General features: G+C 39.8%; 1 protein-coding gene across 1 annotated transcript in view; it reads right to left on the reverse strand.

Annotated features, from left to right (window-relative positions):
• Positions 1-25,631, reverse strand: part of HGF (hepatocyte growth factor) — a 69,942-nt gene that overhangs the window by 12,906 nt on the left and 31,405 nt on the right. The window contains exons 8-14 of the mRNA XM_030559810.1: positions 14,508-14,682; positions 12,309-12,436; positions 10,651-10,753; positions 9,157-9,296; positions 6,878-6,916; positions 6,241-6,337; positions 2,588-2,662 (exon numbers count right to left, since the gene is read on the reverse strand). Of these exons, the coding sequence (XP_030415670.1) occupies positions 2,588-2,662; positions 6,241-6,337; positions 6,878-6,916; positions 9,157-9,296; positions 10,651-10,753; positions 12,309-12,436; positions 14,508-14,682 (757 nt within the window). The remainder of the gene's footprint in view (positions 1-2,587; positions 2,663-6,240; positions 6,338-6,877; positions 6,917-9,156; positions 9,297-10,650; positions 10,754-12,308; positions 12,437-14,507; positions 14,683-25,631) is intronic.

Here is a 25,631-nt window from a genome sequence, read left to right on the forward strand (position 1 = left end):
GAAGACAGAACTTTTCCAAAAAATTCATCATGTTCAGATATAGTGTTTTGGTTTGGAAAAAAGGGCAAGCCACAAAGTTCACATCCAGTTCTAAAATTTTCCAAAATCCAAAAGCATTTTGGTTAGCGTCCATCTCCGCTATTCCTGTATTCTCTTTTTTTGCATTTTATATCAACTCCACCAACTGTAAGATTGCATTATTTCACTTTGCAAGTACTGCAGCATGATAGAGAATGTGTTAACTGGTTATTAAAATTGTGGCATCTAAGACAATAACTACTGAAGTATTATTTTTAAAAGTGGAAGTGATCCTGTAGCAGTTTACGCATCTTTTATCCACTTCTATATTAGGAACATTTATGATAAAAATATGCAGTTCATTTCCACATATATTCAAGGCAGGCCTCTTAGTCTGTACTCTGGAAGATGCTAGGTCAGTAAATTAGAACACATAGTAATTCAGCAGTGTATAGAGAGGGGAAAACAAGTATGGATAAAATAAGAACCAATAGAAACTTGCATCCAAACCTCAAACTGTGACCCAACAGGTCACACTTTAAAAAATTATTTAGTTTTTATTTGCACAATGAAACTGTGCTTCCTGATTTCAGCCAGTACCTAAAGGGGATGAACTGAAAGTTTGTTCTGTTTGTATTTCCAAGGCAGAATAAGAAAGCTCCGGAAATTTCATGACCTCTCAGAATTCTTGTGAATATTCAGATATTATGGAGAAATGATGGCTAAGTAGCAAGACCTGGATGTACAAAAGAAGTTAGTTGTAGTAATGCTGAGCATCACAGCACCTACCTTTTAGGTGCCTAGAAAATCACTGCAATTCACTAAGCCTGAGTTAGGCACCTTGGCTCCTATTCAATGAATGATAGGCTCCTTCAGTTGATTCACAGAAACCAGTATGCTAGGCAGCGTGTCACCTAAACTAGCCAATGGGAGATGTGACCAAAGGTGAGTGTCAAGCCCCACCAACTCATAGAGATAGGCATTTAAGTCCAGGCTGCAGGGAAGCAACTAGGTCTGCTAGCAATTCTCAGCTGTGAATCCTCTCTTGGAGTTAGGCATCTTATGCCATTTTAGCAAGCTGCTGAAAAGGAGGGAGGAAAAAGAGGAGGAACACACTCATAACTTTAGCCAACTCATGAGGATAGTCACCTGGGATGCGAGAGGCTCCCAGTTGAAGTCTCCCTCCACCTGAGGGGGAGAAGAGATTTGAATTGGGATCTATCACTTCTCCAGTAAGGGCTCTAACCACTGGGCTGTGTGACATTTGGATACAGGGCTCCTTCAGTCTCTCCTGGTGAAGCTATTGCACTCTGGGTCAATAATTAGTCACAGAGGGACTTGATCCTGGGTCACTCATATCCTATGTAATGCTCTAACCATCAGCCTATAAGGGCTTGTCTACATTACCTGCTGGATCGACAGGCAGCGATCGATCCAGCGGGGGTTGATTAATTGCGTCTAGTCTAGACATGATAAATAGATCGCTGAGCGCTTTCCCGTCAACTCTGGTACTCCACCAGGCTGAGAGGCACATGCACAGTCGACGGGAGAGTGTCAGCCATCGACTTATCACAGTGAAGACACCACAGTAAGTAGATCTAAGTATGTTGACTTCAGCTATGTTATTCACGTAGATGAAGTTGCATAACTTACATTGATCCCCACCCCAACCCCAGTGTAGACCAGGCCTAAGTTATTCTCATGCATGTTCTCTCTCTCCCATCCCCCAACCAATGATTCAATGGGTTCAAACTCTGCCACACAAGTCTTTCCCCTCAAATTTCTTGTTTCCATTCTTTTAAGGGTTTGGATGGATGAAATGTGCCACTACCTGTAATTTTTTTCCCCTAATAATATCCAAACTTTCAGATTCTCAGTGAACTGAACCTTTGAACTTCCTGAGATTTGCCCAGGTTTGTGTTATACTCTAGCCCAGTGCTTCTCAAAGTCAGGCCGCCGCTTGTGCAGGGAAAGCCCCTGGCAGTCTGGGCCAGTTTGTTTCCCTGCCACATTGGCCAGTTCAGCCAATTGCGGCTCCCACTGACTGCGGTTTGCTGCTCCAGGCCAATGGGGGCTGCGGGAAGCAGCGCAGACTGAGGGATGTGCTGGCCGCCCTTCCCGCAGCCTCCATTGGCCTGGAGCGGTGAACCGCGGCTAGTGGGAGCCGCGATTGGCTGAACCTGCAGATGTGGCAGGTAAACAAACTGGCCCGGACCTCCAGGGGCTTTCCCTACACAGGCGGCAGACTGGCTTTGAGAAGCACTGCTCTAGCCAATTCCCAGCAGTAACATGAAATTAAATTTTATAAAGAGGCAATTGTCTAATCATCACACTTGAAAGAGATGGTCATACTTCATACTTGTCTGTAAAATGTCCAGTGCTTTTTTGGAGCAATGATGATGATAATAAATGAATAGCAAGGTTCCATAAAGACACTCATTATCAAGAGAGAAGGACTGAAGGTAAAGCAAGAGAGAAGACTGCAGGGTTTAAAGGGAAGATGCATGGTGCCACAGGCTTAAAAGAAAGAAAATACATTTCAACAATGAAAATCTACAAACTACTTTACCGAGAAGGGAAACATTGTCTTGCTGTTAGAACCCAGTTTTCCTTTACCAAAGTACCTCCGCAGATATGTTTATTCCTGAAGAAAAAAAAAACGGGGAAAAATTGTACGATTTGGTTTTTACCAAGCCAAAACTTCTAGCAGCACTTCTAAGGCCACCATTCAGTTACATAATCATACTATTTAACTAAATGTAGTGCCATTAAAAGGTAGATTGACAACCCCAGAAAATGAAGATTTCCCTGTACAGTGCAGTTGTATCATGGATAATACTGTAGCAATGTAGGCTTCCCTCAGACTGCCCGACCAACCTGACTCTCTCTAGAGATGAGAGGGAAGTTTGTTTCTCTGTTCATTCATTTTCTGGCCTCAGTGCTGAGACTAAAATAAGGGAGCCAAATGTAAAACTGTGATGTGGCTATCTGTCTAGTAGGAATTGGACTGAAATTACCAGCTCATTTCACACAGGCCTCTAAACTGCCACCAGATGGTAACAACATTTGGTCATTACTCAACTAGATCATATTCCAAGTATTGACCTAAAGGTGGAAAGTTCCTATTTGATTACCAATCCCTTGGGTTATCCAGTCCCTACATACTTCAGTTGGAAACAATCTGCAATGTGTGATGACCTGTGTGAGATTATAGAAACTGCAGCATACTATATTATGTAAAATTAAAAGGATTAAATATGACAGATATTCCAGGAATAAAGAAGAGAATTTGGAATGCAGATTAATTAGTTTGCTTCTTTCTACTTCCAAAATAGTTATATTTATTTACTGCCGCTCTTTGGAAGGAGAGTCTTACACATCAGTACTCTGGGAAAAGCTTAACTTCTCACATTTTATAAATTCAGATTGTACAGATGTTCAAAGCTTTAGCAAGAACTACTGGAATGAGCCCAAATTCACGTATGCTTATTCTATGTTGCAGTTCGAAGGTAGCAGACTAACACAGATGTTTGCCTTCTACTTCTTTTTGAATTGTATTTTGGCTGGGGAACAAGAAGTCAGGTTCTTTTTAAAAGAAAGATTCTGTTCAGATTCCTTGAAACTGCATCAGAAGTAAGGGTACATATAACCCTTTTGTCAGTGTCACTTGGCCAGATTGACATCATCTCATTTAGAAGTTGTGACTGGTACATACGCAGAGCCAAACACAGAGGTCAAAATTCTGCTCTAATAGTGGCACAAATCCAGAGTAATTTCTCTGCAGATGAAGTTACTCCAGATTTACTTAAGTGTAAACAGTAACAGAATTAGTCTGTTAGTCTATACGGTGCCACAGGATTCTTTGCTGCTTTTACAGTAACAGAATCTGGCCTAGATCTCAGGATACTCTGGGTAATTAATTTTCTTTACATTTTAGAGTTGGGCCTTAGCTGCAAAATCTGGACCCAGATCTGGGTTTCAAGCACCCCAAAATTTAAAGAGCTTCAACTCCAAGTTTGGGTTTGCCCATCTTAACACTTTCTAATGTTTTCAAAACTAGGATTAGGAGACTGATTTGATTTTGAAACTCTCTCGTTTCCTCTACTCCCTCCCTCCCCCAAAAAAAAGTTCTAGAGTGATCTGAGGTTTTCGTTCAAACCTCTATTTAAATGAGTTTGTTTCTAACAATACAACAGTTGAATAATAAAACTATATTCTTATTCACCACCAAAGTATTTTTCAGTCATAATTTTGTTCCTTGTGAATTTTGCTAACCTTCCCTACTACCAAACAAATGAAAAGCTTTTCGGAATTCACCTTTCAGTAAAAAAACCCATAAAATTTTAAATGTCTCTGGTCATTCCCCCAGCCACTGGTCATTCTGTCTCTCTTGAGGACATATTGTGGTATGGCCTGGGACACAGTGTCCAAAGACACATTCCAATTGGCCAGTGGCTGGGTTTTTTCAATTATGTCACCTGTGCAGCGACCCCTGACAATGCACAAATGAAGCTTCATCATCAAAAACCCCACAAAACAAAGCTGCTATGTCTATTATGGGTATGGGATAGAGAAAAGTTAAAAGGGGAAGGGGAACAAAGATAGTTAGGGCCGCAAGAGAGGTAGCAGTGGCAGGTGGACAGAGGGAAGCACTGATGGCAAATATATCTGAGATTTAGACAGCCTACTCTTTCAAAATGCCTTTTCTGCAGCAGTTTGTGGCCTGCAAGCTACATTTAATCTACCTGCCAGAGTAAAAGCTAAACTGGGAGTTGCTTTTGGTTACCAAATATTAAAGGGGAGAATCAAGACACCTGCTATTATAGACAGATAGAAGATAGCTTTGGAAAGGGTCGGAAATATGCATATATGATAGAGTTTGGGCAGCTGTGGTTTAAGAGAAAAGCCATGCCATCTCCTTCCTTTCCTTTCCTCAAGTCATATAACAAACCTCCTTTTCCTTGTTTGCTTGCATGTTCTGAACACACTTGTCTGGTTCAACATAGCACATATGCACCTGCCCTGCTTTGTCAGTCATCCAGCTGAAGTCAATGCTTCACATGTTAAGCATGCACTTAAGTGTTTTGTTGGATCACACCAGCCTTGCAGGATCAATCCCTCAGCCAGCTGGTCAGCAGCTTATTCAAGAGGACGAAAGCACTGTTTTTTTGTTAAACCAACTGGGACCTTGAGACAGACCCTGGAAATATTATAAATGAGAATTATTTGTATTTTGGCTGTGCTGAGGAACCCCCGTCATGAAACAGGACCTTACTATGCTAAGTGCTGTACAAATGCAGAACAAAAAGGTGATGCAACATTCCTGTTATTCAGGGAACATGGTCACCATAGAACAGTTTGAGCATCCAAAATTAGCTTTTCTAATAGAAAGTGAGTTGGAAATGGATGGGTGTGGGAGGAAGTACAAAGGGTTCAAATATTCCACAGCTCTTTAAAGAAAGGCCAATACAGCTTTCAAAATAGTACAGAAATATACATCAATTGGAAAAGTCAAACAAATGGGTTAGGAACTACATTTGTGGAGGAGCAGAATAATGAGTTTAAGGAACATTCATTTTTGTATGTTGGTAGTTCTTCATATGGTACCAAACGGAGAATATGAGGTAAAATATTACAGTAACTGTATCAAATAAGATCTTGCATAATGTAATCTACATTTCCAGCTGTGGATATTAGGATCTTGTTTTACAGGGAGAAAAGAGATTCCTTTATTGCCCATAGTTATTTCTCATACATATTGCATTTCAATTGCATGTAACGACATGAACAGATAACTTTAAAATTTGACACTGGTGAAAATCCTGCATGTCAGCTTAAATCTTAATGTACTGCTGTTAAATTGCAGAAGGCAACATGCAACTCAATATTCTTACAAGACTCACTGAAACAAACATTTTAATGCTGGACGTGATGCCAATGATATAAATGGAGCTACAGTAGCTAATCTGGAAAGCAGAAGGTTATGCATGTTTTATAAAGAGCAGTTCTTATACATAGGACAGAAATAATGAGCTTATAATCAGTTCATTGACATGAAGGATACAGACTTGGATTCAACAGTTGTTTCAGCATATTTCTACTTTGCTGATTCAGTATTTAACCACAATCTACATGTGTCTTTACTGAGGTCTTTATTTTAGTGTAACCTCAAACCTATATTTTTTAAAGTGGGGTCATCTTTCTATGCAAAATGATAGTTACCTGTAGACCAAACTAACCATCCATCCTTCGTTAGTTTGTGTTGGGATTCCATTTACAACTCTCAAATGTTTGGTTGAGGCACAAGAAATGACAGTATCTGAAAGCAGGTCCAGAGATCATATTTTACTAAAAACAGTGGTAGGAAACTTGTACAGTTGCACATAAGGACCACAGAAAGGTCAATTTTTAACAAACAGATTTTTTTTCTCTGAGAGCTACTAAAAGCATTCAAAATTACATCAATTGGAGTGACCCTAGGCCATCAAATATTTAAACAGGCTGTTGTCATAAAAACGTTTAAATAGTTTTATTGTTGAGATTCATGTAATTATATAGTTAATACTGAAAACTAGCACCATACCTCACCATCTGGAAGGATGAGTTTAAAAATTTATATCACAGAACACCAAAAAGTTATCAGCTCGCCAAGGAATTTTAAGTTTTTCTTTTGTAAATCTCGTTTTCTTAAGCCTAGAAGTAATTTGCTTTCTTTAGCTGATGTTTTGGCATGCCAGTTAGAAAGGACTGGCTACTTGTAAGGAACTTATTCCTTTACCTCATACATATACACAGAAACACTCAAAAGAAAGTGGAAATACCATAATGGGACATACAGTATATAAGTAAAATTACTTACGGTCTAAATTGGTTGCGGTAGGAGTTGTATCACCTTCACCTAGCAGACACACAAGACGTCCATAACAGTGAAAAATAAAATAAAGTCTAAAATTAAGAGGAGTCATAACAGAAAAATAAATGCTATGTTGCTGATTTTAATAACTCACAAAGATTAAGGCTTAAATGAGCTTTGGAAAAGGCCACAAAGGCATAGAGGCAAGGAAGGGGGTAGACTTTCATTTCAGATTTTTTTTTAGCAACATTTGAAAATGTTTATTTCACATTTTTCCTCTTGGCTGAAATTTGGATACATCTGAACTACACGGACATTTACCAATGCATGCATCTGGTTTCACATAAGCATCAGCCCAACTGATTGTCCAAGGAAGTTGGGTTCCTAGCTCTAACCATTTGGAAAATATCAGAGGGGTAGCCATGTTAGTCTGGATCTGTACAAGCAGCAAAGAATCCTGTGGCACCTTATAAACTAACAGACGTTTTGGAGCATGAGCTTTCGTGGGTGAATACCCACTTCGTCATGCATCTGACGAAGTGGGTATTTACCCACGAAAGCTTATGCTCCAAAACGTCTGTCTATAAGGTGCCAGAGGATTCTTTGCTCCTTTGGAAAATATAAATCTTATTTATATATTGATATTAGGGAAAATTTATCTGAAGCCAAATTTGTTATCTGAATATCAACTCTATAATCCAGTTATTTTTTAAACTGTTTAAGGTTTGCTCAAATTAGGAGAACTCTGGGTTTGAATCCAGAAATCACACTGCCAGTGGTGACCAAAAATAATTACCATTGCCACATAGCCTACCAGTGCTTGCTGTAAATAATCCAAGAGTACAGGTAATAAAATTTAAAGCTAAATAGGTTTGACATTTGTTCAATTATTTCTTTTCCTCTACACTGACAAAACAAAACACTTTTTACAGTTTCTTTACTTTCAGTAGATATAACAGCACCTGAATCAGAGGATCTCCTTCTAAGGGCTGATCTACACCTAAAACTTAGGTTAATCAAACTGTATCACGTGAGGTGTAAAAAATTAACACCCTTGAGAGACAGAGTTGAGTCAACCTAAGCCCCAGTAGATACCACTAGCTTAATGGAATAATTCTTCCATTAACCTACCTCAGGGCCGGTGCTTCCATTTCGGCAACGTAGGCGGTTGCCTAGGGTGCCAGGATTTGGAAGGGCAGCAGACCGCTCCAGTGGACCTCCCGCAGGTGTGCCTGTGGAAGGTCCACTGGTCCCACGGCTCCGGTGGAGCATCCGCAGGTACGCCTGCGGCAGGTCCACTGGAGCCGCGGGACCGGTGAGCAAGCCCTGCACCTAGGGCGCCAAAAACCCTGGTGCCGCTCCTGACCTACCTACTGCCTCTCAAGGGGATGGACCTACACAAAGCCCTGGCTGGGATGATTTAATTGGGAACTGGTCCTGCTTTGAGTAGGGGGTTGGACTAGATGACCTCCTGAGGTCCCTTCCAACACTGATATTCTATGATTCTACTCCAGCAATGGAGAAACCCCTTCCTTTGCTGTAGCAAATATCTAAACTACAAGCTGTGTGGCTGCAGTGATGCAGCTATACTGCTGTAGCGCTTGTATTGTAGACATAGCCTGAGCATGTTTGTAGTGTTAGGGTCTCAAAAAATGCTGCCAATTGCTCTTATGAATTAGTGTGATTTTATTCCTAAATCCTAGAGAGCATAGGAACACATTTCTTCCTTAACCCAAGAGCCTATTTTACTGTTTAAATGTTCTCCCAGGTTATGAAGCATTTCCAGTTTAAAGATACAAACTGAAGATAAACATCTTTCAAACTTAAATGTGAATTCCATATTTCTCAACATGAGCTTCCCTCCCCCCCCAAGTGATTTGTCCAAGGTCACATGGGAAGTCTGTGGCAGACAGAAAAGGGAATTGAACCTGGATCTCATGAGTTCCAGGGTAATACCCTAGCCCCTGAATCATCATTCCTCCTCTCCTTGCTTTATTATCACCAGTAATCCTGTAGTGAGCAGGATTCCTTCATCTGCTACAGCCCTTTTGTCCTGCTGCAGCACCATAACTGAGCCTCAGAGCCAGTTACGGGAGAATCTCCCTAGCATAGGCATTTCCTCCCTATTGTCCCCAAGTAATACACAAATTATTCATGATAAGAGTTTAAGTTTTGTAGTGTCACATGTAACAGCCAGAACATAGACAAATGTACATGAAAACAAGATAGCCAACATTATACAGCTGATAGTAATTCCCAGGCTGCAAGGAATCTTCAGTGCTTACATCGAGAAACTGGGCAGTAGTCCCAGGGAATGAGAGGATTGCTTGTGTAGCACCAGGGACCATGAGCATCATCATCTGGATTGCGGCAGTAGTTTTTCTTCAGTTTGCTAATATCTGGTTCCCTGAATACTGGTATGTGCCTACAGAAGAAAACACACTACCAATAAGTATGTTACTATGAACGTTCATTCCTAATTTTAAATGAATTCCCATTGACTATATTCAAGCATAAGGACTGCAGGGAGGGCTGAAGATTTGCTTTGTGGTTGCTTCAAGGCATGGCAGGAAAATTAATTTCCTCAGCTTGATCTGAAGAAACCTAGCACAAAGCTCTGTATTCAGGCTGTGTGCTCAGTGGGAGGCTTTGAGCCATATTAAAGAGCAAATCCTAGTTCCTTTCAATTAGGTGGGAGTGGCTGGTGAATCAGGATTCCACGTTCCACACCAGAGATCAGAGAGTGGCCTAAGAATCCACCCACATGCCTTAAAGACTCAGCTTGTAGTGTTTTCAAACTATGCATGAACACACGCAAACAAGTGCATTACAACAGGACTTCTGTTCCATCTAAACTGTAGAGATTTTCCACATATGCTGATGAGAGTGGGATGAGACAATCAAAGCAGACAGCTTATAGGTCCCAATTAGAATAGACACATTTGTACATTCAGATCCTGACAAATCCCTTCAATATAATTGGTTAATAATAGCAGTCAACACAAGCAATTCACTTATTGTACAGTGAGAAATAACCAGATAGCGACTACACAAACCAAACACACAGCACAAATCAGAGAGCAGTAAATTGCATTACTGAGGTAGAACAGTTTCATTAGGGGCCTCTAGTTGCGTGGCATCCCTGCAGACTGAATGGCTGAAACAGTTCCATTTGTGATTAATCTGGTAAGGAGGGTGTGGTACCTTTAAGGCATTTGCACTTTCTGCTGTGGGAGTTATGTAGAGCCCCTTTCTTAGGGAACTGAATTGGTGCTCAGAATACAGCTGAGTTATGGACAGCCCAGAGACTTTATTCTTGCTTAGAACCTTTCTTGGGTTGTTTATCCATTTTCAGCTTAAAACCAAATTGAAACTGTCTATTAAACTGAGTTGCCTTTTTCACCACCAATCATCTTGGCTTCCCATTGAAGTAAATGGGACTTGAGGATGCTCAGCAGGGAGCACTCAGCAACTCACAGTACATCATTTGTAGGGAGCAACTATGCTACAGTCCGTACCCTCCTCTCCCACAACTTTAAAGGGTAGAGATAGGAAAATCCCTAGCATTGAGTGTACTGGTTATGAGATCCCAAAGTCTGTAATTACTGGCAAGCCTGAACAAAGACACATTCTACAACATACTTAAATGTTGAAGGAAATTATGCTGGGAACTCCAGGGGATATTTTGAAGTGTTTACATAAGACAATGAGGTGCCAATTGGAGGTGGTGTTTGTGCAGGACTCATTGCACATTCTCTTTATGTCTTGTAGCTACACACCTCCTTAAGTCATCAATATTCTTGTCCCACATGGAGCAAGTTAGCCCAGATCTTGTCTTAGACAAATTCCCCATGTAATTCTTGCCATTCCCACGATAGCAATCTGGAAAAAGAATATTGAGAAAAAGAAATGTTGAAGGAACTTGTGCAATAATGAAAGGAAAGTTGTTCTTTTACAGCAAGCATCCAAATAATTAAAGATAATCAAGTTCTATATTTAGCAGACACTATACAAGATAAAGCAAACATAACCAAAACCAGAAAACAAATTAATGAGAGAAAGTGAACCTTTCTGAAATTAGATGATATATCCCCTTCTTGAGGCCTAAGGTCTTAACTATAGTATGCAATTTACTTTTACTGTGTCTTTCTTTGATAAACTGGAAGCTTTTCAGTTTAAATATAATTTGCTTACAGTTAACTTAACAGGGTCATTGCAAATTATTCTACTTCTAAAAGCTGCCAGGATATAGTGTGCTCTTTTTAAAAAGTCCAGATGTCCTCAACAGAATTGAGAACAAAACTTCTGAACTCATTAAGGAGAGGTTCTGGATTTTGGCAGCAATAGATAACACTGGAATTTTTCTGTTCTCTGGCATGGCCAAGAAGTAGCACACCTTCAACTTAAATACAGTTTAAAAACATGCCTTGATAATGAAGCATAAATTATGTTTATTTCATGATGTGCTGTCACCAAACATTTATGTGTAAAATAATTTGAAATTGTTAATAGCACAAGACTTCATGTATAAAATGATTGATTTAAATGATAAATATTTTAATTCCAAACAGATTCTCCGAAACACACTTTTTTTTTTTTTACAAACAAAAAAAGGAGGCAAAATTTAATCCTTGTTAATACAAAAAAATGCCAAGCTGCTTATCCCACCAAAAATCTTAATGGGATGCTAAGATAAATGGAATACAGCTGAAATATTTTCTTATGAATTATACTAAAATAGAGTCAAAGCCTGAGCATGCTCTACAAGATGCTGAATGCAGTCAGCTCCTATGGATAACAATGTATCCTGCAGGATCAAATTCACATATAGAAGAGATCTAATAGGAAAATATCTATAGAAAATTTATGTAATATTAAAGGTTCAGATTAAAATGCTTTCTGATTTTGTTTAAAATTCACAGCTATTTGGGGTAGGTTGAATGTTATTGTCTAAGTTCATTTCCCAGTAGTCAGGAATCCACATTAAAACAACCAAATAACCATACATCACATCTGGTAGCCTTGTTGGCAATTTCAGCAGAGAGATCAAGACATAGCTAGGCTTGGACAATGATCTAGAGATGGTCCCTCCATCGCAAGGAGAAAACACAATGGTCCAGATCTTAGTTGGTGTAAAATGGAACAGTTCCTTGCTTTCAGTGGAGCTGTATTGATTTATATCAGCAGAGGATCTGATGCAACAGGGCACCAGGTGGGGGAACACTTTCACTGTTGCTTCCTTTGCCTGACTAGAGGGACTAGACCAGATTCAGATCTCATTTACACCACTATAATTCCAGTGAAATTCAAATGAAGCCAGTGAAGTTGCTCTGGATTGCATACGTGTAACTGAGATTAGAATTTGGTATTCCAGTGTCCAAGGAAGTCAATCTGGCACCTTGAACTTAAAATATTTTATCTCCTTTGTATCAATTACCTTGTTCACTTGACACCTCACACTTAGGTATTTGGGAGCAATAACCGATCCGAATGTTTGGGTCAGTAGTAAAACACCAAGGTGACTCCGATCCATCTGGATTTCGGCAGTAGTTCTCTCTTAAATCCCTATAAAAATAAATATGCTATTTTATATTAGGCATAACCTAAAACTGCTGTGTTCTAATTGCTTTTCTATTACAAGTTAACAATAATAGAGGTTCCTTGAGGTCTGTATGCTATTGATCAGTATTTAGTGCAGAGAGATTTAGGTGAGACAATAAGAAAGCAGGGACTAATAAAGTAAGGCAATTGTAACTGGAGTATAGTTATAGGGGAATCATCTCCAGTAGATCTATGTTTTGACTAGCTATAGGATTTCACTTTAAGTACAATAATATTTGAAATATAGTATATTTCCATATGGGAACTTCCATTATTTTTTTCAAAGCTTTCTCTGATTACAAAATTCGTGCATGGCATCAGATGCACCTGAAACCTATTAAAAGTATTTAAAAAAAAATACAAACCATACCATTGCATTAAAGTTCTCAGTACTTTGAATGTCTCTGTAGAATGTACAGAAATGGTGTCCTGTAGTTTTTCATTGATTTAATTAGGAAACTGAATCTTAGTACATGAAAAAATTGTGTTGAAATCTTATACAGGTGTTACCTTTTGAATAGAAATCTAATCACAAGGGAGTCTCTCTTTAAAAATCTCTCACAGCTTGAATTAAATAGTCAAACTTCTCAAATGTAAGTTTTATTCTCTAGTCTCTTGAAAGCTGTTCTCACAGTCTTCGCAATTTCACATTCCACAGTATTTTCCCATCTGCAACAGTCATTGATAACTTACGGTATAATAAATAGGCCTGATCCTGTAACCCTTATTCACATGGGTTTTCCTCAGTCACACAAGCAGTTCCATTGACTTCATGAGGGTTACTAGCATGATTAATAACTACTCATATGAGTAAGGCCTGCATATCAGCGCATTATTGTTTTCAGGGTGAACTGTTACAGGGCTACTTTTTTTACAGGAGATTGTGAGAACTGTACATTGAGCCTAATCTTACAATAGTAGTGACAGACAAAATGCCAAAGACTCAATTATATATTGGCTGAGAAAACACTGCAGGAACGGCCTCACAGATTGTCTTTTAGGTGGGCTCAGGAAGATCCTGCTTAAACAGCTATGAGATTTATACAGGAGATTCGGGACCAATAGAAATTCTGTTCTACCAATGAGGTCAACAAGAATGCAAAAGGTTAATATATGAGTGATTTTAACCCAATATTCTTGCCCAAGGAGAAAATGCTTTTAGCTTTGCACCTGTATCCGAGTGACTCCAACTATTGTTCATTTTACTGATAACTCTCTAAAGCATATAACACACATTAAAGAAGCCCGACAATGCTCCAGGTCAATGAAGGGACCGAAATATAAGTGTCTTGCCCAAAACCACAGAGCAAGTGCTTTTGAGAGCCAAGATTAGAACTCGGGCTGGAATCTCTTCCACTCAAGTCTTGTGCTCAGGCCAGGGGATCAGTGTAATTAAATCTAGACAAGGTGATGAAAATACACACTAGAAATGTAATCATTAATGAGAGGAAAACAGAACTGACAAGAGGACAAAATAAAAAAGCTCCATAAAATATTATAAATGTCAAGTATCCACAGTGAGATTGTTTAGCTAAAACGGCAGGAAAAAAAACGCTAAGACTAAGTTACGTCTGCATATCAAAACTATAGATAAACAATTGTCTCCTTCCAAGAAACAGTGATGGCTTATTAATGGGATTTAGGCCACAGTACTGTAAACACACATGTACCTAACTCTGAAGTCAAATCAGTCTAGTCATGTGGTCAAAATTAAGCTCATGGGTGTTTTTAGGATAAAGGTCTTCAGTGTGTAAAAACAAAGACAGCATTGAACCAATTTATCTGTGACCCATAATAACCCATAATTTTTGTTTCAAAGAGTAAGAATTATTTAGAGCACACTCTTGCAATAGTCACATAGTTTCCAATGTCAGAGGCAACAATGAACATGTCAGCATGCAGAGTAATGATGATGATGACGACAATATTAAAAAAGTAACAACCTTTCTTTGAATACCCTTTGGCGACACAAATGTCTAAATTGCAGGAACTAATCTCTGCCCTGTAATCTGTGACACCTGCATGCGCTACTCACTTGCACTTGAAGTTTTCGGGAGTGATGTTGTGCTGGTGAGGAAACTGGAAGTCCCAGTGCTGACACTGGACTCCACTCCATATGGTGTTCACGGTACCTCGGTAGCCCTCACCTTGCCCCTTGATGCACTCTGTCGTTTCTACGGCAGCATCAGTGATGTTCACAATGGCATGAGCTGTAAATGGAGAGAAAAAGAGCTGTTTTCTTTTCCTAAGAGTGAGTTGGTGTGAGTGTGCTGCAGTTCAGCCTCTATAGCTACTCAAATTCAGAGCCTCTGATGACACTGTCAGTGATAATCAAGTCTGGCAACTCAAACAATTAATTGTTCCTTTCAACTTTTACAAGACCAATGAGATTCTCTGCGGCTGCATAAACTCATGTTAGCACATTTGCTTTCAGGATTAGGGCATAAAATGTCTGAAATATATAAAGGTTCCTACGTAAATCTTGCTGCATAGAGAGATACTAGGTTGTTTCTACAGCAGTCAGTGTCAGAGTGATATTCTTAGTTATTATAATCCCAATCCTGAAAGTATTTACAAGTATTCTTAATTTCACGCAACTGAGTAGCCCCAATGAGACGTCCCACACATTAAAGTGAAGCATATGCATAAATGTTTGCAGGATTCAGACCCTAATGCAGTTGTTTTTTTTCCCAAACGCTCAAAATATCAGTGATGGATTAGTGAGCAGTACGTACTTAAAAAGCAATACATCTTATTATTAGCTAATGTCCTAATGCGCCTTTAAGCTACTCATTTTTATGCTTCATAAAGTTAAGAAAAAGAAGTGCCCTAACTTCTGGAAACCTGAGATCAGAATTCTCTAGAGAGAGATAAATATTTTCAAGACTAACAAATGCATCAGACTCAAGATCTTTCACAGATGTCAATATGATCTGCATTAATCCTAGTTTGGGCTGTTTTGAACTAAATTCAAACAAACAGTGGCTTCACAAATGAGTCATTTCAAACGCTTGAAAGCCTCTTTTTATTTTCTGTAATTGAAAAGTTGATGGGAAAGATGTAGCACAAAATTTATTAAGTAATGCAAAACTAAACATACTACGGTGATGTCAGTGTCTTCCAAATGCCCCCAAAACCCACCTTTAAATAATTATTCAAGAGTCATTTTGTAAATGTTGCTAATTGGTATTTGTTCATAGTCTGGTGAGTAATTTTACAAGTTAATTTACCAGCTATAGTTTTCAACTGTAAATATGTTAATAAACAGTCTCTAAATTATTTTTCTATGTTCCAGCAATTAGAATAATATAGATGTGTTCTACTGATAATGTCATTCATTCTTAGTGAATCAGTAATTCCAGCCAGCTCCACTAATTTGCAAAGGGAATGGATCTCAGGAAAACAAAATGTTATAACATAGGGTTTCTGTACGACTTATTTTCAAATCCCTCATTTTAAAGATCCTATTAACATCAGTCAATAACATCAAGATGCACAGTGGTACTATATATATCTGTCTGTGCTAGAACTCTAAATTTCTCTTTTATTCATCTGTTGGCTGCTTTTACCTCTGCTTCATAGTCAGATTAATTGCCTGTCTCCCCTTCCCAAGGCAGTCCATCTGCACAAGTTGCCACTCTGCACTGTAGTTATGATTTCCAAGCTCATTCCAAAGCCAAAAGGCCATAATGATGTCCCTTGCATTCCTACGTTTCTGCAAGATGGTAAATGCATCCTCTAGACTGGATTCACTAAAGAGAGTAGCTGTTCTTTAGTTTTCCATTGTTAAAAATATTTTTACTGATTTTATAAATAAAGCAAGGGAGAGGAACTGGCTCTTGGAAAAGCACCTAAGAAGGACCAGTGCTGGGCAGGGTTAGCAGAGGCTTGGAGAGCTCTAGGCTGACAATTGCCAGACTGGGGCCCTGTCACAAAGGGGCAGAGAAGGTGCTGGGGCTATGGGGAAGGGGTCCAGGGAAGTAGGCAGTGGAGGAGAGTTGGAGGAGGGCAGTAAGTGGCTGGGCCACCCCTTTTCCCCCCACTTGCCAGTAATGAGTGGCTAAGCCAGACTGCCATTTGCCATTGGAGGAACGGGCTAGACTGAGGACTGCAGTGTCCTACTGAGGCAAGAGATAGAACCAGAAACTGCCGGTCTAATAACCCCATCTCTGCCACTCATAAAATGTGTGACTTTGGGCAAGTCACTTAACCTCTCTGCATCTTGGTTTCACCCTTTACGATGTTATATAATAATATCACATGACAGGGCTGTTGTGATAATTAATTAGCAGAGCTGAGTTAATTATTCACAATGAACAATTTATTCACTGAATTTATCCTTCCCCCCTCCTTTAGAATAATTGCAAATAGACTGCAAGTTCCTCAGACTTATTCATTCTTTGAACTAATTTAATTATATTATTCCTCAACATTTATACTGTGTATTGATCAAAAACTGAGCTGAGTGTATTTGGAACTTGATATCCATAAACTGAGCTGTGTCCTTTAGTTCCAATTAGTCAAGTAAGTCACAAAGTATTATTCTGTTCCCTGATTGGATGAGAAGGCACTTCTGGTACCAATACGTAAGCCTCCAAATTTAAAATTTGGCTTCTGGAAATTCTCGAGGATGTAACTTTAAAATGCATTTTCCATAAACATTTGCAAAAGGCAAAATACAAAAGGCATATGAATATGGCCAAAAATAATCTAAACGATTATTTCTTTTTTTACACTATCCCATCCACCCAACTCTTTCGGGTTCCAGTCCTGCAAAAAGTCCTGCATGGATTGCTTTTCGGGATCAGGTCTTAGTCCCTGATCCAGCAAACCATTTATGCACATTTAAATTTAATCGCATGACTAGTCTCATTGAGTTCCATAGGAACAATCATGTGCTTAAAGTTACACATACTTAAGTGTTTGGTAGGATCAGAGCCGTAATTAGTAAAAAGGTAGAACTGACTTCAAAGGCAGTAGGATTCTGTGTTATGGTTTTATAAAAAGTGCTATGTGTTATATATTAACGCTGTCCTATGAAGTTTTGTAATTGTTAGCAGAAATAATTTTGTCATTTGTCATTTTTTGGAACTTGAATGAAACTATTTCTTACAGTTTGAGGACCAAAAGGAACCCCATTAAATTTATCACTGACTAATGCAAAAAGCTGTGACAGATTCTCCCACATCCCTTCTACGCCTCTATACTTTCACCATCACACCCCAAACACGAAAATGCAAAAACACCAACTTTTCATAAACCTGTTTCTCTTTTGATATCTTTAAATGAACTACTTATTAAAGGAAGCCCTTGTACAGAAAAAACAAAACCCATATAAAGTTTTGAGAGAAAGGACAAGCGTACAATCTGGAGCTCTGCATGGCAAACTGAGGATGATCTTCTCGATCCTACTCCTCACAACAATACTAAGGTAGGAAAAGAGCAGTCAATGCTAACATTTGTTCCTTCCCTGGATAATTTCACAGTAAAGAAATGAGTATAGAGGAGACAAAGAAGAGTATATAGATAATTCGCAGTGAACCCACAGAGCCAAATTCTGCTCTCAGTGATACAGTGCAACACTCGTTCGAGTCAACGGGATTACCAGGGTGTAAATGAGGGAATAATTTGTCCCTGTTTTTTAAAGACAAGCAGGTTTGTGCCTAATACAGTAGAGGAACTGTTCTAAAACAACTCTGTCATAATAAAATGTGACCTGTGTAATGCTGCAAAGTTCAGTGAGAAGCTGGGGTGATCTGTTGAGCAGGTGCTGCTCATGCATAGTAAAGCTGCCCCAAAAGAGCCTTAACTCAAGACCTGCATTATTATTGAATTTGAAATTCTAGGCTATACCACAGCTCAGGTCACTTTCCTCCCCTATATTTTGAACATTGGCTCTTCAACCTCTTCTATGTGCTCGGCAGCTTTATTATGATATACAGCACAGCAGAGGAAAAAATACTTGCTTTATAGCATTGGTGTGGAAGAATTATGTAGTGCCAATTTTAATCTACATTGCCTGAGGGATAACAAAGGAATAAATTAGAGCTGAACCCCCAAAAAACCCACAGAGGGTCATATCTTGGCACATGCCACAGCCTGAATATGAACACCAACAATTAACTTGGTCTGGAATCCAGATACACATTTCAGAGTTCCCCCCACATCTACAATGGGCTGAAAAGCTTTGAATCCAAAATCCCTTTATATTTAGTGTGCTCAAAATTCAGATATGGATCCAACTTTTGACCCTGAATCTCATATTTAGATTAAACAGAACTCCTACATTTCATATTGAAAAGTATGCTAGAAGTAGAGAGATGGAGTCTTTATAAAGAGAGAGAAAATAATACATAGTTACACACAGTGAACACTGTAATAACCCTCTATTAGGCCTCATTGTAACATTAAGTGGGAAGTAACTATCAAATTTTAAACACCAGTCTCTTCCCACTGACTCACTTCTATAAACATCTTTATGTTAAGTAAATATGAAGCTTGAGTTGCACGTTCTTTATTTGTGTAGTATGTTTCAGCAAGACACTCTAAGGGCTTGCCTACATGTGGACACTCACGAAAGTCAAGACAAATTAAGTGAAGGTCTGAAGTTAATGTGCATAAATTCGAGTGCACTAAACACCTGCGTGGATGCTCTCATTCGTAAGTAAAGTGACCTTGGTGCATTACAACTACAAAAACTTTACTTCTGAATGAGAGTATCCACATGGAGGTTTTAATTTATGCACATTAACTTCACAGCTTTAGTTAATTCATTTAAACTCCCTGAACAGACAAGCCCTAAATCACAGCTCAGCATTCAAATCAGCAAGGGAATCTCTGCTTCTAAAAAATTTAATTGGCAAAAATAGAAGAGTTCCATTTCTTTATCCTCCCAATCAGTGGTGACAACAGCACAACTGTCCCTCTGACCCACGCTATCAACCTTGTTGTTATTTCTCCTCTTTCTCCTTCTCCCATCGCCTCCAGGCACTCACTGAGTCCTGTTACTTCTTCCTCTTTAATACCTCCAAACATCATCCTTTCTTCTCTGTCCCTTCTACTCTGATCTAGGCCTTCAATACTTCTCAAACTGACTGACATCTGCAGCCTCCTCCTCTCTGTGCTCCCAAAAAATGTCTCCTTTCCCCTCCCTGTGTAGGCCAACTAACTGTATCCTTTTCCTCTGTCACTCTAACCATATTAGAGTCCACCCCCCAACTCTGATTAGTATAACAGGCATCCACTCTCCTTTCCCATTAATCCCAAATTCCTTGTCCTTATCCCCTCTTCACAATCCCTGTTCTTGCTTCCATCTCTGCTGTCACTTCCTCCTACACCATTCTGGCTATTTTAATGCTCCTTTGTATCTTCTCACCTAACTAGAAATTGGCCCAAGCCAAAACCACATCCACATATGTGAACAACTTCAAACCAATTCATACGCTCAAAATCTCAATCCAGATCCAACTTCTGCAGTTTGAATCCATCTCTAATCCTTATTGTTCCCATCATCTCCTTCTCACACTCTTAGCTTTATGTCTTCTTTTTTATACTGTCTTCTTCCTTGAAAGAGACTTCAGTTTCTGATACACCAAGTCCCCTCCTTCTGCCCCTTCAAATCCTTCCATAGACATACATTTATTTTATGAAGCCATCCCTACATTGATTTCATCACCAAAAATGTTGCCTTCTTGCATGTGAACTCTCACATACCATATTTCTGAATTAAGCTCCAAATGCCTTGGTGCAGAGACAGGATTTATTGTGTTATAAATACTAATGCATGCTATGTACCAAATCCTGAGCTGCTGCTGAGAGATATACTCAGTGAAGCTTGGGTGGCATATGAGGGAGGGAGCACAAAAGTGACTGTAAACCAAAAATTCACCTGTGCTGAGAAATCACATGGTAGCTGGGTAAACCAGCTCTAAGGCAATTTGTGCAAAGCTGCTCTAACACACAGTAAGTTCTGGGCCAACAAATAATAGTAATAATAGCTGCAAAAGGCAATTTCAGATTAATTTAGAGAAGATAATACAGTAATTGATTATCAACTGGGGGGGGTTATGAGGTTTCATCATCAACCTTTAGTACTTATATGGCCCCTGTAGCAGGGAGAAAGCCTGAGACATAAGCCTTTGTATCAGAGGCCTGGTATGAGGCAGGACCGGCTCACACAATCTGGCAAGAATAGGGCTAATATTGCAAAAAATACTCATTCCTCAGAAGTGCTAAGTACAGAGTAATCACGCAAACACATCCTGATATCAAGTGGTACCAGAACATCCCAATATTAAGGATGGTGCAGAAACATCCCCCAAGGATAGCAGGAACACACTGACCCCTCCTTAAAGATAAGGTCAGGATAACAGTATGTAATAAAGATGTTTTGATCAAACCAACATGTACAAGTTAATGACTAGCCACGTCAGGCGGCAGTAACTAACTATGTCAGAGGCAGTACTAACTTGTTTGTATCAGGGTATAAAAACGCATCTCAAAGGGAGTATCTTTGTCCAGCTGAGTGGGGAATGGAAAGTCTCGCCTTTCACTGAGCTGTGTCCATCATGACTTAGTATCCTCGTAGAGTCTGCCGTGTGCTTTGTCAACAATAAACCTGGCCTGGCGCCTTCGTACCTTAATGGATTTCGTGGTCATTGGGTGGTTCGCTCAAGGTCTGCTGTGCTGGCTGGGGAAGCACAGAGGGAGAACACACATATGCAGCCAAACATCTAACCACAGCCCCCATTACCCTAGTATCTGAGCACCTCACCAATTTTAATTTGTTTATCCTCACAACATCCTTGTGAGGTAGGGAAGTGCCATTATCCCCATTTTACTGATGGGGAACTGAGGTACTAAGAGAAACTAAGTGACTTTCCAAAGGTCTGTGGCTGAGCAAGGAATTGAACCCAGGATTTCCAAAACCTCAGCCACTGTCCTAACCACTAAAACAGTGGTTTTCAAACTTTTTAGGCTACATACCCCTTTCCAAATAATGTAGCTTACTGCATACCCCTATCTGAGATAGGCAGAGGCAATGCATGAGGCGGGGGGGGGCATGCAGGGTCACGTGCCCCCTCAGATTTCTGCCTTCTATTGAGAAACAACTTCTAGAGGTTTTCAAACTGTGGGACACATACCTCTAGGGCAGGGTTTCTCAAACAGGGGTCGCCACTTGTGTAGGAAAAGCCCCTGGCGGCCCGGGTTGTGTATTTACTACCCCATCCGCAGGTCTGTCCAATCGCGGCTCCCACTAGCCACGGTTTGCTGCTCCAGGCCAATGGAAGCTGCTGGAAGCGGTGTGGGCTGAGGGACTTACTGACCACCGCTTCCAGCAGCTCCCACTGGCCCAGAGCAGCGATCCGCACCCCACAGTTTGAAACCTCTGATTCTGAGGTACACCAACGCTGCTGCAGTTTTAATTTAAAGGAGATTCAATTTGATCAGATTGCCAAGTCTTACTAAATAAAATGTGTTGTCAGCCCTTATAAGATTTTTCCCAGGTACCTCCTGATGAGAGCTCACGTACCCTAGGGGTATATGTATCCCAGTTTGAAAAGCACTGCACTAAAACATCCATCATCATTTAATGGAAAAAACTCATATTTAATTGAGTTTCATTCAAGGTTTGAAGATTTTTAAAAAGTGGTGATTTTTCTGCTGTGAAAGTATACAAATGAGAACTCTGCTTAATAGTATCATCATCGTCACTATTGTCTGATTAGTAATGTGAAAGAGAATCAGGCAATTTATCAAAGGAATTTTTGTATTGTGCATGCATCTTTTACATATTCACCCATACACAGAACACTACCGTTTATTATAATGTAAATTTAGTTTCAAGTGTTTCAAATTTAGTTTTCCCCTGATGTCAGATGAAGATCAAAAGAAGACTGTGTCCCCAATACAGAGAGCCCAATTTCATCACAATATCAAGAGCAAAGTGCTCAGGATCATTAATGTAGGCCATTTATTTTTAGAAGGGCTGGTACTGCGATTGCATTTCTTGAAGACTCTAACATAATCTTAACTGTTGGGGGAGGAGGAGCCATTACTAGAGTTTGGAAAACATCCCCTGGCATATGTCTTTAATAAAATTGGATCAGACTGTGAACGTTAAGAATTACATTGATTGTTAAGCTTATGTGACCACCAAAGCCAGATGTGAATCTTCAGAGCACTGACACATCAACTTGGGAAATATCAAAGGATAAACATTTATAAAAGTTGCATTTGTAAAAACCGTCAGAAATTATAACTTAGACAAATTTTTTAGTAATAAAATCTCCACTACCAGAAAAAAGTATATGAATATGTTACAACAGAGACTGATTATTCAATAAAATACACATGTTGAAAGTAGTTGTGGATAGAGGTAGATTAGGGGTTTGTGGGGCCCTGAGCCAGAGCAAGTGGGGGCTCCTCCTCACCTCTTCCACCTGCAGTTCTCTCCAACCCCACCCCCCTCACACACACACACACACACATGCTCTGGTCCTCCTGCCCAGCCCTCCTGTCAGGGAGTGGGGTTGCCCTTCCCTGCCTGCCTGGCACTCCTGCCAGGGAGCAGTCTCAGGGTGCAGGGGCTTCCCCCACTCTCTGGCAGGGTGGACAAGCAGAGTGGGGTAAGCCCCTACGCCCTGATTCTGCTCCATGGCAGGAGTGCTGGGCAAGAGGAGTGAGTTGGGGGTGCCCATTTTTCTGGGTGCCCCCACTGACTGTGGGAAGAACTACCCAGTAAAAAATAAAGAGTAAAGAAACAAATAAGTAAATTGCTCTTCACAATCTTTAAACAAGGTGTACAGACTCAACTGTTTCATATTTGAGACAAAAACTAGGTCCAAACTAGATGACGTCTTTGGCTTAATAACTTCCCAGTTGTTCTTAGAGGCCAAAGTCGGATGCTCAGGTAGCAAAAAGTCCAGATACAAGGAGGTGCTTAAGTTCACAGGAGAGATCTTTCAGCACAAGGTCACACATGAACTGATGTATAGATTTTTGAAACCGCTATTTTTGATCACATAAGGCAGCAGGGTCACTTCTAAGTTGCCACTGCTCTGGGCACCCCCTTTACAGACATCATACAGCATGGAAAATTGTCTTCTCCTTTACACCACTTTTACAATGATGTAACTCCTCTGACTTTAGTGGAATTATTCTAGACTGGTGCTGATGCATGTGAAAGCAGAATTACGCTCAAAGTGATGGTCTGCATCAAGGAATAAATCAGGAGTAACATCACTGACGTCAGAGTTACACCAGCTTAAATACAGGGTAAATAGACGTGAGTCATGGCCAAAAAGGTTACAGTAGCATAAAACTAGCACTGTGCAAGTGACTATGGACTGTTCAGAAGTACTGATGGGCAAAATTTGAAAACACTGATAAGTTTAAATTGAATAAGAACTCAAAATTTAATGATTTAAATTCGGATATTACTCTGTGTGCAGCCTCTTGGACTCTATACAGGGGCAGAATGTGGCCCCAGATGTTTTAGCCATACTTTGACCATTGAGGGGCTAGAAAACTGGAAGAACGTATATTCATACAATTTCCAGTTCTCTCTCATTTTGGGCTAGTTGAATTTACCACAAGAACGGCTTTTTCTAGTCTCAGTCAAAACCAAAAATTGCAGAGGACTATGAAAACTAAAACAAACAATCAGAAACGTTCACTCAACTATTTTTCTTTTCTTTTTTTTAAATCCACATATAAATAAATTTAGCTTCCGCGTGAATAAATGGTCTGATGGTGTGGATTTTTAACAGCATCAGTTAACCTTTAAAACTAACTGTGACAAATTCTGATGTCATTTATAACCATGAAACCTTACCAAAGCCACAATCTCTCTGAATAATAGTACTGCACATAAAGAGTTTTCAAGACATAAGTACATATATCCTTACATAGAAAAAAAAACTATGTTAAAAAAGACATTAAGATAGCAAAGTCCAGCACTCAAAAGTCAAGAAATGCCAAAATTGAAGTTCCCTGTGTGATCCTAATTTGGTCGCTTGTGCATGTGCATTACGGCACAGCCCTTAACTATGTGATTCCAGCCTATTTTTCCAAAAGATCGGGGGCAGCTCTAGACATTTTGCTGCCCCAAGCACAGAGGGTCCACTGGCCCCGCAGCTTTGGCAGACCCTCCATAGGCAAGCCATCAAAGGCACCCTGCCTGCCGCCCTCCCCCCGGGGCTTGCCGCCCCAGGCATGCACTTGGAGCGCTGGTGCCTGGAGCCGCCCCTGAAAAGGACTCATCTCATTCAGTGCCCAGAATGGACCTACTGTGGGGATTCATCATGGTTGTGTAGTAAAAAAGAGTGTTTTCTGCAGGATCCCCGCTTCATTTGCTACTGAAGTTGAAAGGTGTATAGTGAAGGTGGCAGGGGTTGCAAGAAGAGAAAGGATTGTTTTATGGTTTGGCAGTTGAATGCTGCCCTGGAGAGCTAGATTCTATCTCTGCATCTGCCACAGGTTTCTGATGTAATGCTGGGCAATTCACTTATACCACACTTTTCACAGGTGGACATTAATTATGTGTCCCTTATTCTCTGGGAGCCCAACTTGAGACACCCGGTTTTCAGAAGCGCTGAGCACTCACAACTGCAACACAAGTCAGTGGGAGCTGTGTTTTGAACATATAAAAGTGCTATATAATACTAAGGACACTAAAAATCACCTTGAACTGGCACTCAGAGTTAGTAGATACTTTTATTTAAATCTCTCTGTGACTGATTCCCATAAGGAAAATAGGAAATAATAGCACCCCTTATTTCACAGGGGCATTATGAAAATAAATTTATTCATGTTTATGAAGCACTCAAATACTATAGTGATTAATACTATAGAAACCCTATAAGGAAATGAATAATTCTGTCTTCAGACAACGGTTTGAATTGTGTCCAGTAAGCAAGCCAGGAGATCACATATTGAACAAGGATAAAAATATTGAATAGTTGCCCATTTAGTGAGCACTATCCATCCTGATCACTGAATGAGGTAGGAGCCTGTTTAAAAAAGTTGTATGTGATTATGTAATTGAATTCTGTATTATAATACATACACTCAAAGGGCTGGAATTAAGATTGCATAGACAACCTTAATGTTGGCATTTCCTAATTACTCTGTGCTTGATTGTGTAACGTTAATGTTC

This window comes from Gopherus evgoodei, chromosome 1 (assembly GCF_007399415.2).
Source record: "Gopherus evgoodei ecotype Sinaloan lineage chromosome 1, rGopEvg1_v1.p, whole genome shotgun sequence".
Taxonomy (NCBI): Eukaryota; Metazoa; Chordata; order Testudines; family Testudinidae; genus Gopherus; species Gopherus evgoodei.